A 12,937-nucleotide genomic window follows, 5' to 3' on the forward strand; every position below is an offset into this window, starting at 1 on the left:
TAAACTACTACTTCATCCACTGCCAATCTCTTCTCAGCTCTTACACTTCTCCCTTCCTCTCCTTACGCTGCTGCTGCCATTTCCTAGACCTGTCCCTCTCTATTGGCTTTAGAAATCTGAACTAGGTGGCATACTGTCAGAGCAGGCAGCAAAAAACTACTGGGATATGGGTTTAACGTATTGACAGAGAAAAAAATTCAACTTGCATCAGCACGTCAAATCTGCCACTGTTAAACAAGTACATGAAACCTCAGATCTAGTGGACAAGCACTGAAGAGCAAGTCAAAAATCAAATCCTGACTCAAATCCGTGCAAAAACCATGCTGGTAGCACATATACAGAGTGAAGCCATACCTATCTCTGCTCTGGGATTGGTAAGCGACAACAGGAAAGACCCTATTTAGACAAGTACACAAAATTAACAGAGGTGGAAACGAGACAGCAGGCTGGTGTTGTGATTTCACAAGTCACAGTTGCCAAGTGCATTTTCCAGATGGAAGGGCTCTTCTGCCTACGCTTAGCACTAGAAAACAAGTGACTGTACTAATTTAGAGTTGGAGCAGGCTGGATGCCCTTTCCTCTCTTCCCAACAGAGACACAAGAACCCAATGTTTATGCAATACTACAGCAATAGATTTCAGACAAGGGAAGGTGCTTAGATCCTGAAGTTTTCAGAGCATCCGGCAACATGCAGGTTGTGAGCAGCTTGGCAGAGTTTTACCTTGGCAAAGAGCGTCTTTCCAGTGCCAGGGGGACCATACATAAGAATATTCCTGTATAGGCTTTTGTTCTTTTTCGTATTTCTTGTTGCTATGGCAATGTCTCTCACACGTGCTTCTAACTGTGGCTGCAAGAAAAGGGTTAAACTTAAGGAACAGAAAGTACCAAGAGACCTGCATCTATCAGCTTCACAGAATAGTACCAGCAAGAAGTAGGCAGCACTCCTACAGTCTCAAGCTTTTAAGCCTTAACTTCAGCTGCTTATTACTCAGGACCCAGGTCTCTTCCCCTTCTATGTCAGGATTTACTCAATTTAATGTTCTGTCCACTTGGCTACAAGTCTTTTATAAGAAAAAGCAGCAGTGCAGGAAGCACGCGGTAACTACTGTAAGAACTGATAACACCTAAGTATTAACTTCCTATTGGGTGCTCTGGGAGGGGTATGTCAAAACATAAGCAACTCTCTGCAGCACTAATTCTTTCATGTAAGTCATAAACATGTTCATACTTATTACCGTGTTTGTAGAGATGCTGGGAGAAAGCTACTCCTGCAGGAGCATTTTCTCTCAGCAGCTTCAAGCAGCACTTAAATTTGCCTGATACCCAGGAATCACATTCAGAAGCAAATATACAGAAGCAGCCCTAATTAGCAAGTTAATCATTCACAAGATGGGCAAATGCACACGCTTCTTCGGCTTTTTGGTCTACAAGCAGATCTAGGTTCAGTAATTCTTAACAGATTAGATGAGACAAGTAGAACTCTGCATATTAACATGCTGACTACAGAGAAAAACTGCAGCAGGGCAAGGACTGAACTGAGACTTCCAACTGCTTTGCACAGAGGAAAAAAGGTTAACAGAGTGCTTAATGCCTGTCACACTGAACACAGGAGCTTATTTACGGTCTCAGTGCCCCAAGGGTGCTATGTCTCCAGAATTACTGGAATTACAGCTTTTGAAGTGAGTGGAAGGAAACAGCCGTTCTTATTTAGATTCCAAAATCATCCTTCACAGACCAAGACAGCAAAATAGAGTACTCACGCTGAGAACAACTCCTTCAAGGGCATCCTGAGCCTTGCTGGTAAGACGCTTACCAACCTAGAGAGGGCAAATTCAATTACTGACGTGTAGAAATCAACCGCAGTTTTCACAACTCACCTGGACAAAAAGGTCACGTGAAATGACAATTGAGCTCAGCCCCCCCTACGCCATCTCGAACAGTACATTTATTCACAAACCCATTGACAGCTCCCTGCCTGACACAAAGAGCTGCAAAAGGAGTTCTGTATCCTCATGGCTGAGTGCAACACAAAAACAAAGCTAAACTTTACCTTGATCGGATGCTTCAGTGCCTCCAGCACCGTAATGCGTGAGGTTTCTCTCACCAGGGAAGGTTTGCCCAAACGTGCTTCTATGTATCGCCCTGCTACTGCCGTGGCGTTCTTGGCAGAGTAAACACCCACTGCCAGCAGGGTTAGGCCGGCCACCTGCAAGGAAAAGGAGGAAGGATTAGGAAAAACACTTGGCAAGGCAGTGTTATTTTGTATGTAGCATGCCCTGTGGTGGGGAATTAAGATTCAGGACAAATTTTGACCAAGAGGAATTTATTTGTGGTGAGATGTTTTATCCCTGTTCAAACAGTCAAGGCCTCACACTCCCTATTCATAAGGCATTTAGGGCTCTTACACCTCACAGTGTGAAAGGCAGAGGAAGCACAAGTAATGCATATAGTCATGTATCCAGAAGTATGTACTCCCTGCTCAAAACGTGGGTGGCTTTTCAGACTATGTATTAAGACAAATAGTCACAAGGCTTTGCTACAAACCAGAGGTATAAACCTCCTGTGAGAAAACACCATCTCCCATAACGCTGAAGCTTTAAGCTTCTGGTGTTATGAACAAAAGTGCATAGGGAAAGTGGTGTGGTTTGGGTTTTTTTCCAGGTACTCTGTGCAGGCAGTTAAGAAATGATCCATGTCAACCAGGTGCTGTCTGACAGAGTACCCCCCATCACCATACAAGAAGACATATGCCGAATTAAAGATGCCAAGCCAAACATCTGAACTGTGGCTGCCACCAAGGCAGTATGCAGTAGGGAACAGAAAGGACTAGCCAGGGCACACTTGCTAAAGGTGATCAGTCATGCCAGACCCAACACAACAGGAAAATAAGTACTCAAGAGGAGCTTCAAAGGCAAAACCACCATGGGAATTACCCTCACCGCATTAGAGACTGTTCTTTCAGAAATCCCAGAACACAAAACATTCCCATCAATTTGCCAGTGAAGCAGAAAGACTCCAGATTTCTGTGGTTTATGGCTGCTGCTCGGCTCAGCACTGCGTTGGCTCATATTAAACCAAGAGCCCTGCAGGCAGCTTCTTCCACCATAGCTAGCTGTCACAGTGGACAACGAGCTGTGCTGACAGTGCTAAAGACACTCCAGGAGGCTGCTAAGAATAAAATTTCAGGACAGGATTTGAAATCAAGACTTTACAGAAATCTTTAGCATGTATAGGATTGTTTTCATAATTCTCAGCAACTGATAGCACAGATAATTTTTGTAAAAGTTTTATAAAAATTTACTTAAGGTGCACAAACATAAGTCTCTCGTTCCATCTGTTTGTATGTATGCAAGCGAGTCAGTTGATTTAACAGAAGTCCTATTCACCTGAAAATACGAGGGAACAAAGGGCACTACCTTTAAACTGAGAGGTGTTTGGGAAGAGGCCAACTGTTCCACGCAGCCCTGAGTGCAAGTAACCAGTTGTGTTCAGCTTACAGCTAGATGCCAATAATCCACATCAGAGCAAGATCAGATAGACAAAAGAGCAAGCTGCAGCAACAGCTTGTAAAGCAAGCAGACTTTTACTACAAGTGCAGAACAAGGTCAAAAGCCTCAAGGCCAACAAGGATGTCATTGTTCAAGAAGCCACGAGACACCATCTGTTCCGTTTCACTCCGTTTACATTTATGACATCACCTTTGCTTTGGATGGAAACATGAACGGTCCAGAACTGTGAGTTCCAAGATGCAAAGAGTAAGATGACCTGATTCATCTCAGTTTACAGGGACTTAAGAACACAAAAGAGATTTCACCTTTTTAGCAGCCTCCCTCTAAAAACAAGGTACCATGACAAAATGACCTCACGCACTCTCACACCACCTGCTTTAGCAACAGCCGGTACTAAGCAAAGTTACAGGTTGATACATCAGATCCATACAGGCAGAGAAATATTTCAGGCTTTTGGACTTCACTGACATTCATGTTACAAGACAGAGCAATACAGCTTTAAGACTGACAGCTGTGTATCAAAACGGGAGAATTACTCCAGCCTCACATTCACAGAACCCCATTACTATGCCAACTCCACAAATCAGTCTGATTATAGTGCCTATCTGTTTATCATGAAGTAGCTGGCAACTGAATGAATCTCTGACTGAAAAGCAAAGTGAATTCCACTAAAAAACCCAACAAACCCCCCAAAAAAACTTTGAGCAGAACCTTTGGGGTTCTGTTTGAATAGGAAGAGGTAGAAAAAGAGCAGCCTTTACAGTAGGCAGGAAGAGCTGAAAGTCCAGGGCTGATTTAGAGGAACCCTAAAATAACTGGCTAATTCTTACCTTATAGTCATTTTTCAAAGCAACAGAAAATATGAGTTCCAGCTGTGTTATTTCCTTTCCAAAAATACTTTTTTTTTTTTAAAGCTAAATGTCCCAAATTCACAAGACAAGAGCTTGTCAGAAGCAAAAATGACCATAATGCAGGAAAACAGTATCTGGGTCAAGAGAATATGCAGCTAAAAGCACCAAGGACTAATCTGTAAAAGGCTCTGAATACTGCAGGCATTCCAGGCAGAGCCTACAGATCACAAAAGGATCCACTAAAAGCATGTCTTGTTCTCCCCAGGGCACTCAGGCAAAGTGTCTTTTGTATCAGGCTGTGTGTATGAAACCAGAGGGTGGAGCAGGTGGTGGTGACTGACTTAAAGCAAAATGTCCATTTTAACAAGCCATGCTCCTAAAAATATATTTTCACTGTAAAGTTTTTTTTATAAGTAGTACACTGAGAAACAACTTTATGTCCATAAGAAGTCACTGCCAGTCCTGTGAAAAACATTGGTCCAGCTTTAGCACGTGTAACAGTTCTCCAAGTGCTTTCTAGGCTACATCAAAATTAGATAAAGTTGTGAGATAAGTGGCAAAATGACTTTTAGATAATGTCCTGCAAGGTCTTGAAGTTCCACAGACTAGGAGTGCTCCTTTAAAGATGAAAATGGTACCCTCAGACTCCCTGATCGCAGAGAGTTGACCGTCTGCTGTCCACCTGGGATGAGAGTAGCAGGCGAGATCTTGGCAGCTGACTTGGTGGGAAGAAATTGCAGCTCAGAAACAGAATGCACGGAAAAGGGGAACACTGAAGGATTTCTCTCTGCGGCCTTAAAATGATGTACCTTAATATTATAATTTAAAAACAAAACAAGCTTTCACAATGCATCTCTTACTATTTTCTGGGGAAGTGTTCTCAGAAATTTTTTTACTGTTAAGGGGTACATGATCAAAAAAATATTTGAAACCACTGGTTTAGAGGGAATAAACCCCTTTTGTGTCCCCCAGATCAACTATTACACATCTCCAATACTTTCCCTAATACTCCTAAAAAGACATTCCCAGTTTGTAGTTTAATTGCCAACACATAAAACACACTGGGGGTGGAGGGAAACGGGGATTAGATCCCTGTTCCCAAAAACCACCCCTGGCAAAGAAATCCTGTAACAGCAGTGTTAAACATTTCAGAATTCTCTGTTCACCTATAAACACCTATAGATGTTCTTGCATCATGAAAGGACAATGAACATCAATCATTAAAAAGCTGAATGAAAACTTGTCAGCTTGGAGCCTAGTCAAACACAAAAATTGCATTCAAGGTCTCAGAGAAAAAAAATCTGCAGTTATCTTTAATTGGCTATTAGATAAAACCCCTACTCCCCTACATACATAAGAGACAGCAAATTCTAGAACAATCTGTGAAAAAAAATCTGTGAAAGAGACTCATCTACTTTTGTCACAGAATCTGCACCTATTACTGGTAATAGCTGGCAAACTTTCAGGTTTGTAAAGGTGACGGTGCCTCCAAAGACAAGACAATTATACGCTGTTGATCAAAGCCAGAACTTTTGTGACCAATTAAAATGAATTATCTATACAGAGAAGACAAGAAATAATTTGAATAAAAATCTGAAGCACAGTATCTCCTAAACAAGGACTGCAGAGAGCACTAAGTGAGCAGCAAATTCCCACCATGGTTTACAGTTTATGAACATATCAGAGCAAAGAGTTAGTTTAACACACATTTACAGACAGACTTTTCTGGAAGTTATTGATACGTGTCACAATCTTACCGTGGCTGTAACTTTATCCCAGTCTGTTACAAAAGCACGGAATCCCTCCCCAAAGAGCATCCCAGCTGTCCTGTGGCAAGCAAACAGAAAGGCAAGCAGAAGAGAAAAGTATGTCAAAGGCTGAATCGAAACAATTTACATGACAACTTTATAATGATCACCTTTGGAACCAGGCAAAGCTAACTGAGGGCTCACCTGGGAACTGAAACGTGAACAAGCATGGCAAATACATTTCTAATCACCTGATGTCTACAGCTGATCTGGGGTTAAATCCAGAAAAGTGTCTGGCATTAAGATGATATCAATTTCTTTAATACATTATTGGTGCTGAACTGTAATAAAAGGTATTTAATTCTAAAGCTTTTTTTATTCAAAATCTCAGAGGATCTAAGATTAACAAATTACAAACCTAAATGCCCACCCCTTTGAAGATAGACTGCTTTATACACTTTTATGGCATATGTTCAGAAACTGAAAGAACTCAGAGTTTTCAGAGTAATTGAGTCCCAATATTAGCAAATAAGGCTTGAAGTAATCCGTTAGAAAAATTGTGTAAAATTCACAACTCTATAGTCTCTTTGGTTCACATTCAGATGACAATGTAGCAAGACAAGTGAAAGAGGGTGCTCTTCAATGTAGTTCCTATTGTTCAGAGTACAAGAGCGTACAACCTAATTCCTGATATTCCTCAGAGTTTAGAGGAATAAACAGCAAGGTTTGCTACATGATGGGAGAAATCTGCAAAAGCAGCAAGGCAACCCACTTCTCCTGGCTTGCACATACTTGAGGGACTCCAACACTGTTTGGCGATGTTCAGCAGCTTTTAAGCGGATCTGCTCCCGAATGATGTCTGCGTTCTCCCGCTCAGCCTTGGCACGGGCTCTTGCCTCTGCCTCAACACGCAGCATTTCATTCTTATGCCGCAGCTCCATCTCTCGCTCTACAGTAGCTTTACAAAAAAAAAAAAAAAAAATGTAGAGAAGAGGACAATCTTTTGGGCTGCCTTAATCCCAGGTAGCAGGCAGGTGAAATTGCTTCATCCTGGCTTCACAACAGCTGCGTGCGGTCCCATAGCAGCAGACTTGAAGATCGTAATTCCCTCACACCCTCCCCCAAAAGGCAGCCAACCACTACAGTATTACAGAAGACAAACAAGGAATTTTCCTTCTGTGCTCAAAAGGATCACACACACCAAATAGGTGGCCTTCTCCAGATGGCACGCTGCAAGAAAATAATCATGCTTCAGTTCTGGAAGTTCACTACCAGAAAAATTGTTCAGGGGAAACTTCAGAGATGAGCTAGACAATAAGGGATAAAGCAACAGAGAGGGAAAAATCACAGTGCTAGGCACTGCTGCTGCTCATCAACATCGTTTGAGAGGAAGGGTGACAGCTACAGACAGTGAAGGACCACCCTGGGCCAGTAACTAAACACAGTGTAACGTACACTGCTTGTAAGGAAGAGAAGCAAAACGGAGTGGCCTGTAAAATGTTGCCCCAAACAGGATTTCGGGAGCTCAGTTACTTCAGACACACAGAACTGTGACACACACATTAAGACTGATGTGAATGGAGAATGAATGAGAAACCTAAGAACAACCCAGGAGATGAGGGGAGGACTTCATAGCCAGCACCCTCTATCTTCAGCATCACTGCAAGAAATCCTGACTGGACCACCCAGTTACTTGATACCTGAATGCTGGACAGGTTACCTTGACATTCCTGTCTTGGTGCCTATGAGTAGGTGGATACTACAAGAGTAAAATCACCCTCTCCTACAGGGTTTCTCCATTGGGCTTTGTTATATGGTTGCTACAACACTTCCCTCAAAGCTACCGACAACCACAGAGTACACTAGATGGCAGCAAGGAACGGACAATAAAGCATTCCAGTGCTGTGTGAGGAGCAAACCAGCCCTTCCGAGCCCATCTGGTCATACACAAACTGCCTTATGCTTCTAAGGCTTGTGCCTAGTGGAGTCCCACTGGAGTTCTGCAAATCCAGTGATTCCAGTAACTCCACTACAATGAAAAGAAACACAGCAAGTTTCAGACTCAAACTTTCATTACTCAGTTTTTCTTTTCTACTGGAAACAGTGAATGGAGACTGAGTGACACAGATTCAACCACTCCTCCCAGGAGCTATTTTGTTTCTCTTCCTTCCTCAAAACTAGTTCTATTTTAGATTGTTCAAGTATAAAATCAGAATTTCAGCTGCTATATCAGGAGATGCTGACAGTTCATTGGGAAATCCAAGTACCACAGGGCAGATGTTCAGGAGTGCAGCCACTTCAGAAACTAATCTTGGAAGCAATCGGTAGTTCTAGTACTACTGGGATTTACCCATTACTTGCCAATATGACAGTAACACATGACTCTAATGGAGCATCAACCAACATGGACATGAAATCAAAGATCAGCACAGAGAACTCATATGCTCACCACTCTGTCACTAACTGAAGAAAAGTTACTGGCTTACCACGCCTCATGGCTTCCTGCTTCTGTACAGATTCTTCCTGCTTCCTCAGATTCTCTTCATTAGCAAGTTGCTACAGGCAGAGGACAGGAGAATATGTGTTAAAGTCATAAGAACTCAGTCAAGTAGGTATTTGTGTAAGCTTAAGTGCTACAAATGTCTTCAAGCAGCTAGTGCTCAGGTTGAAGTGCATTCTTCCTCTCCCCATCTCCCAGATCCATACTCCTAACCCCATGCTCCCAGCCACTTTGTCCTAATTCCTGACTTTTGATTTGCCTGGCCAGCACTGTCGTTGCCAAGCAAGATGAAAGCAACCGTGCCTAGCATCAGCCCTCTGGCCAGCATGAGGGAGCACAGTTCCAGATCACTGCTTTGACTTAAGAAAGCCACTACACAGTTGCCACTTGGGCTAGAGAAGGAAGCTATCATACCTGCTGTCGCATCTGTTCATCATAGCGCTGCCTTGCCAATTTGTCCTGGTATTGGGCTCGCTTCAAAAAGAAAAAAAGAGTATTCAGAATATAAAGATTAGGCATTTAAGAGAAGCTAGTCCTGAGGGCAATGAGGTTTGGAACATGCAGGGGGAAAAACAAAACAAAAAACGCCACATGAAACAAAAATAATCCTGGGTTTGAATATGAACAGGGGAAAGTTTGGGGCAAAACATCCTCAGCCAGCACCAAAAACTCCTCTATGCTGAGAAATCTATATAGTCTGACTTCATTTTAAGGTATCACAGATACATAAACAAAGACAAGCATCCCTTGGCCCAGAAAAGGAGACTTTCTTTATGGGGAAAAACATGTTTTTCATGTTTTAAAACACATTAACTGGACTGGCGACTGCAAGCAATAGAATATCAAGACATGCTGCCTGTCAGATGAGCTCTTTCTGATTGATTTTTCTTGTTCCTCATTAATTTCTCTCATCGATTTTCCACTGCAACTGGCCAATAAATCCCTGTCATCTGCACTCAAATGAAAGTGGTCTGAGGGCCCATACCCTTCAGCAAGGAGGACTCTGTATGAGGGATGATATTATTCTCTATTCCAAGTACACAGACAGCAGAACAGCTTGCAAGTTTTCTCCTCAACAGCTGTAAAGCATGGCACTTCAGAAGTAAATCTTGATCAAGTTTGCTTTCACTTCAAATGATGCCCTGTGAACTGCAAAAGTTCAAGAGCTAACTCATGAACAGAGCAGGTAACTGTGAAGCTGCTTCCTGAGCCAGCCCCGTTCAAAGTCCAAACTCTGATAGGATAAAAAGCAACATGTGCCAAATAAGTAGTTTTAGCTACCCTCCCAAACTAGATAATCAATTAGAATTAATCAATCCTCTACTTCCTGTGTCTCAAAGTAAAAAGTCACCATATGTGAGCTATTAGCACAAAAGCTAGCTTACATTTCCCTGATTTCAGTATTATGGCTAAAACATACCAGAAAGCACCAACATTGCCCACAACACAGCCTATGGTAACTCTCAGATTTGCATGACTTCTCCTCTTAAGTTTTCCTGCCTAAAAGATCAAATTTGGAAGAAACAGGGTTGAAAGCTACTTAAGACTGAAATCCAAATAACTTGAGACATTTCACTGTCCAGGCTAACACATACACTTGATAAGCCAGTAGTCTTCAAGCTTTTAACATCATCAGCCGTTAGACACAAACAAGCGCATCTCAGCATGTTCAACAGCACTTCCCTGAAAGTTTCTTTAGGAAAATTTCAAAGAGCACACAATAAAGACTATTACCACCGTTACTACTATTCTACTTATTCTACTATTACTACTGTTACTACCGGTTCCTTTGGATGTTCAAGAATTTGGTAACAGAAGTTCAAGACAACAGTTGCATGTACCTATAAACCAAGTTTAATGTTACAAAGCCAAGGTAGAAGATAGGCTCAGTCTATGAATTGCCTCACATCTATGGCTGCCCGTGACACCCTTTCCCCCACCCCCCAAAAGAGGCAATTAATGCATTGTTGCCTTTTTCATAAAGGAGGACACAAACAAGGTCTCCCATCACTTGGCTTCCCCCTCATTCCCTTACTGCTTGATGCTGTTTTGTTTCTTCACTGAGTGTTTTTCGTCTCTCTTCTGCCTGTACCCGTATCTGCTCATTCTTCAGTTGTTCTATGGCAGCTTCGTACTCCTATCGAGATAAAGAAATAATCATCACAAATGATCTCAATACGCCATCCTACAGAGAAATTCTAGTGACAATTATACTCTAAGAAATCCATCTGCAATCAGAGTAGTACACTGCAAAGCTGGCAAGACCATAAGAAAACTCATAATTAGCCATTTCAGGATTAGATAGAATTTATTTAAAAAAAACCAAACCAACCAACACTCAAACAATCCCCAAATTTCTTTATAAAATGAAGAGATGCCTGTTCTCCACCCAGCTACTTTACAGTTCCCTGCAGAAACCCTTTATCATTCCCTAAAAACGGTGGTGATAGTCTAGGATGCTCAGCATGTGCAAATTATAAGCAAAACCATAAAATACCTCTGAAAATAGGCCAAATCAGCTTACACTTCATCTTCCAGAATTGCTTTTTTTTTTTTTAAACGCAAATAGCTATTATTTGCTGAAGTTGAGCAGCGACAAGAAAAACTCAGCACCCTCTGCAGATTGCTAGAAAACAAAACTTCGACTTATGCCCCCCCCGAGCTGGCGGTTGCCTGACACGGGCTGGCTCTACAACACATGACAAATTCCAGCATACCTTAAGTTTTGTTTGCTGTTCCAGCTGCAGGGTCTGCTCCTGCATCTGGGCAAGACTAAGAGCATCTTTCGCATGGCCTGCAATTGACAGCGGGAAGAGGTTATCGACAGCACGAAGGCCTTTTCTCAAGTAAGAAAACGCTCAGCCTATTCAATCCAAGCCGGCACTAGCTGAGCCTGCCCAGCGGGCGGCTCTGAAGCCGTCCGTTCGGCCCTCCCTGCCCACAGACGGTCAGAACTCTTTGCGGCACACGCATGACCTGAAGTCCACAGGTTCACCCCCCTAGGAAGGTGCTCCAGCACCTTTCCCTCCCTTCCCAGGCCCCAGAGGAGGCGCTCAGAGGAAGCCGCCGGCCTGGAGGGTCGCCCTCGGGGCCCTACAGGCCCCTGGCAAGGGGCAGCGGCGCCAGGCGAGCCCTGCAAGAGCCCACGCTCCGAAAAGGCGGGAGCTGACAGGACGCGAGGTACCGACTACCTGTGGACCGCGACCCCCGTCCCGGCCCCTCACTCACGGGACGCGTCAAGCTCCCGCGCCGCCTTGGCCGCCCGCTCCAGGCCCGTGGGGTCGAAGTTGCTCCATTTGTCCTTGGGGGGTTGGCGGTCCCCGGCACCGCCCCCCGCCGCGCCGCCGCCGCTGCCGCCCCCCGGGACCGGCGGGAGGGAGAGACCGGTCGCGCCCGGCGCCGCGTCCCCACCACCCGCGGGAGCCGCGCCGCGGTTCAGCCCGAAGAGCCAAGACATGACGCCGCCGGCAGCACGCGCACACGCACTCACGCACCCGCGCACGCAGCCACGCACGCACGCGGAGGACGCGCCGCTCCCCCTGCGCATGCGCGAGGCCGTGGGAGGCGGCCTCCCATTGGACCGGGGGCGGGCGCGCGAAGTGCGTCACCCGCCGGGCGGCCCCGCCCCTGGCACGCGGCGCGGGCCCAGTCTTCTGATTGACGGAACGAGGCGACGGGTTTGGCCAGGGAGTGGAACGCGATTGGCTGTGGAGGAGGCGAGTGGGCGGGACCGCCGGGCTGGGGACGGGGAGCGCAGAGGGACAAATTAGAGCAGGCGGCGCTTCTCCATAGCAACGGGAGTGTGGTGGCGTTGCTAAGGGGAGTGCTGGGAAAAATAAATGTGTTTGTGCTTGGTGCGGAGGGGTATTTCACTGGCAGATCTGCTCCTAATCAAAGGGCTTGTAATGCGAAAGACAGCATGAAAGCACTTAGAAAAGGGGAGTAGAGGAAAAAAAGGAAAATAGCTGTGAAAGTCAGAAACGCCTCTAAAGCTCCCATGTAAAATCCTGCAGCCTGAAATGCTGTAAAATGTAGAATAGAGCCTGGACAAACTTCAGCATTCAGAAGCACGCCGGGGGCAGGCATTCAGGTTTGTTTTGTTTTTATTTAAATGTTCATGTTTCTTCACAAACTCACACTTAAGTCTCTCAAAAAGTTCCTGCAGAATGCTCGATTTTTCTATCAATTCATCTCGCTTATTTTTTTACTGTTGGTGGTTCATTGCTCGTTCTAAAAATCAGTGTTGCCTCTGCTGAGTGATTCCATAGCGCCATGCATTTTGGAAAACCAATACAGTGGCAAATGTCTGTTACAGGGTAATATCCCAAG

At 44.4% G+C, this 12,937-nt stretch overlaps 1 protein-coding gene across 2 annotated transcripts in view; it reads right to left on the reverse strand.

Moving 5' to 3' along the window:
• The window catches only part of LOC141953796 (ATPase family AAA domain-containing protein 3), a 29,208-nt gene extending 17,106 nt beyond the window's left edge, over nt 1-12,102 (reverse strand). The window contains exons 1-10 of one of the 2 annotated variants that reach the window (XR_012632009.1): nt 11,837-12,102; nt 11,326-11,402; nt 10,644-10,745; nt 9,023-9,082; nt 8,595-8,664; nt 6,901-7,066; nt 6,118-6,187; nt 2,051-2,206; nt 1,761-1,817; nt 722-847 (exon numbers count right to left, since the gene is read on the reverse strand). Coding sequence is in view for 1 of the 2 variants with exons in the window: in XM_074892630.1 (XP_074748731.1) it covers nt 722-847; nt 1,761-1,817; nt 2,051-2,206; nt 6,118-6,187; nt 6,901-7,066; nt 8,595-8,664; nt 9,023-9,082; nt 10,644-10,745; nt 11,326-11,402; nt 11,837-12,065 (1,113 nt within the window). In the remaining variant the exon portion in view is untranslated. The remainder of the gene's footprint in view (nt 1-721; nt 848-1,760; nt 1,818-2,050; nt 2,207-6,117; nt 6,188-6,900; nt 7,067-8,594; nt 8,665-9,022; nt 9,083-10,643; nt 10,746-11,325; nt 11,403-11,836) is intronic. The other variant, XM_074892630.1, reaches the window with a different exon arrangement.
• Between the last annotated feature and the right edge of the window lie 835 nt (nt 12,103-12,937).

This window comes from Strix uralensis, chromosome 23, assembly GCF_047716275.1.
Source record: "Strix uralensis isolate ZFMK-TIS-50842 chromosome 23, bStrUra1, whole genome shotgun sequence".
NCBI classification, from domain to species: Eukaryota; Metazoa; Chordata; class Aves; order Strigiformes; family Strigidae; genus Strix; species Strix uralensis.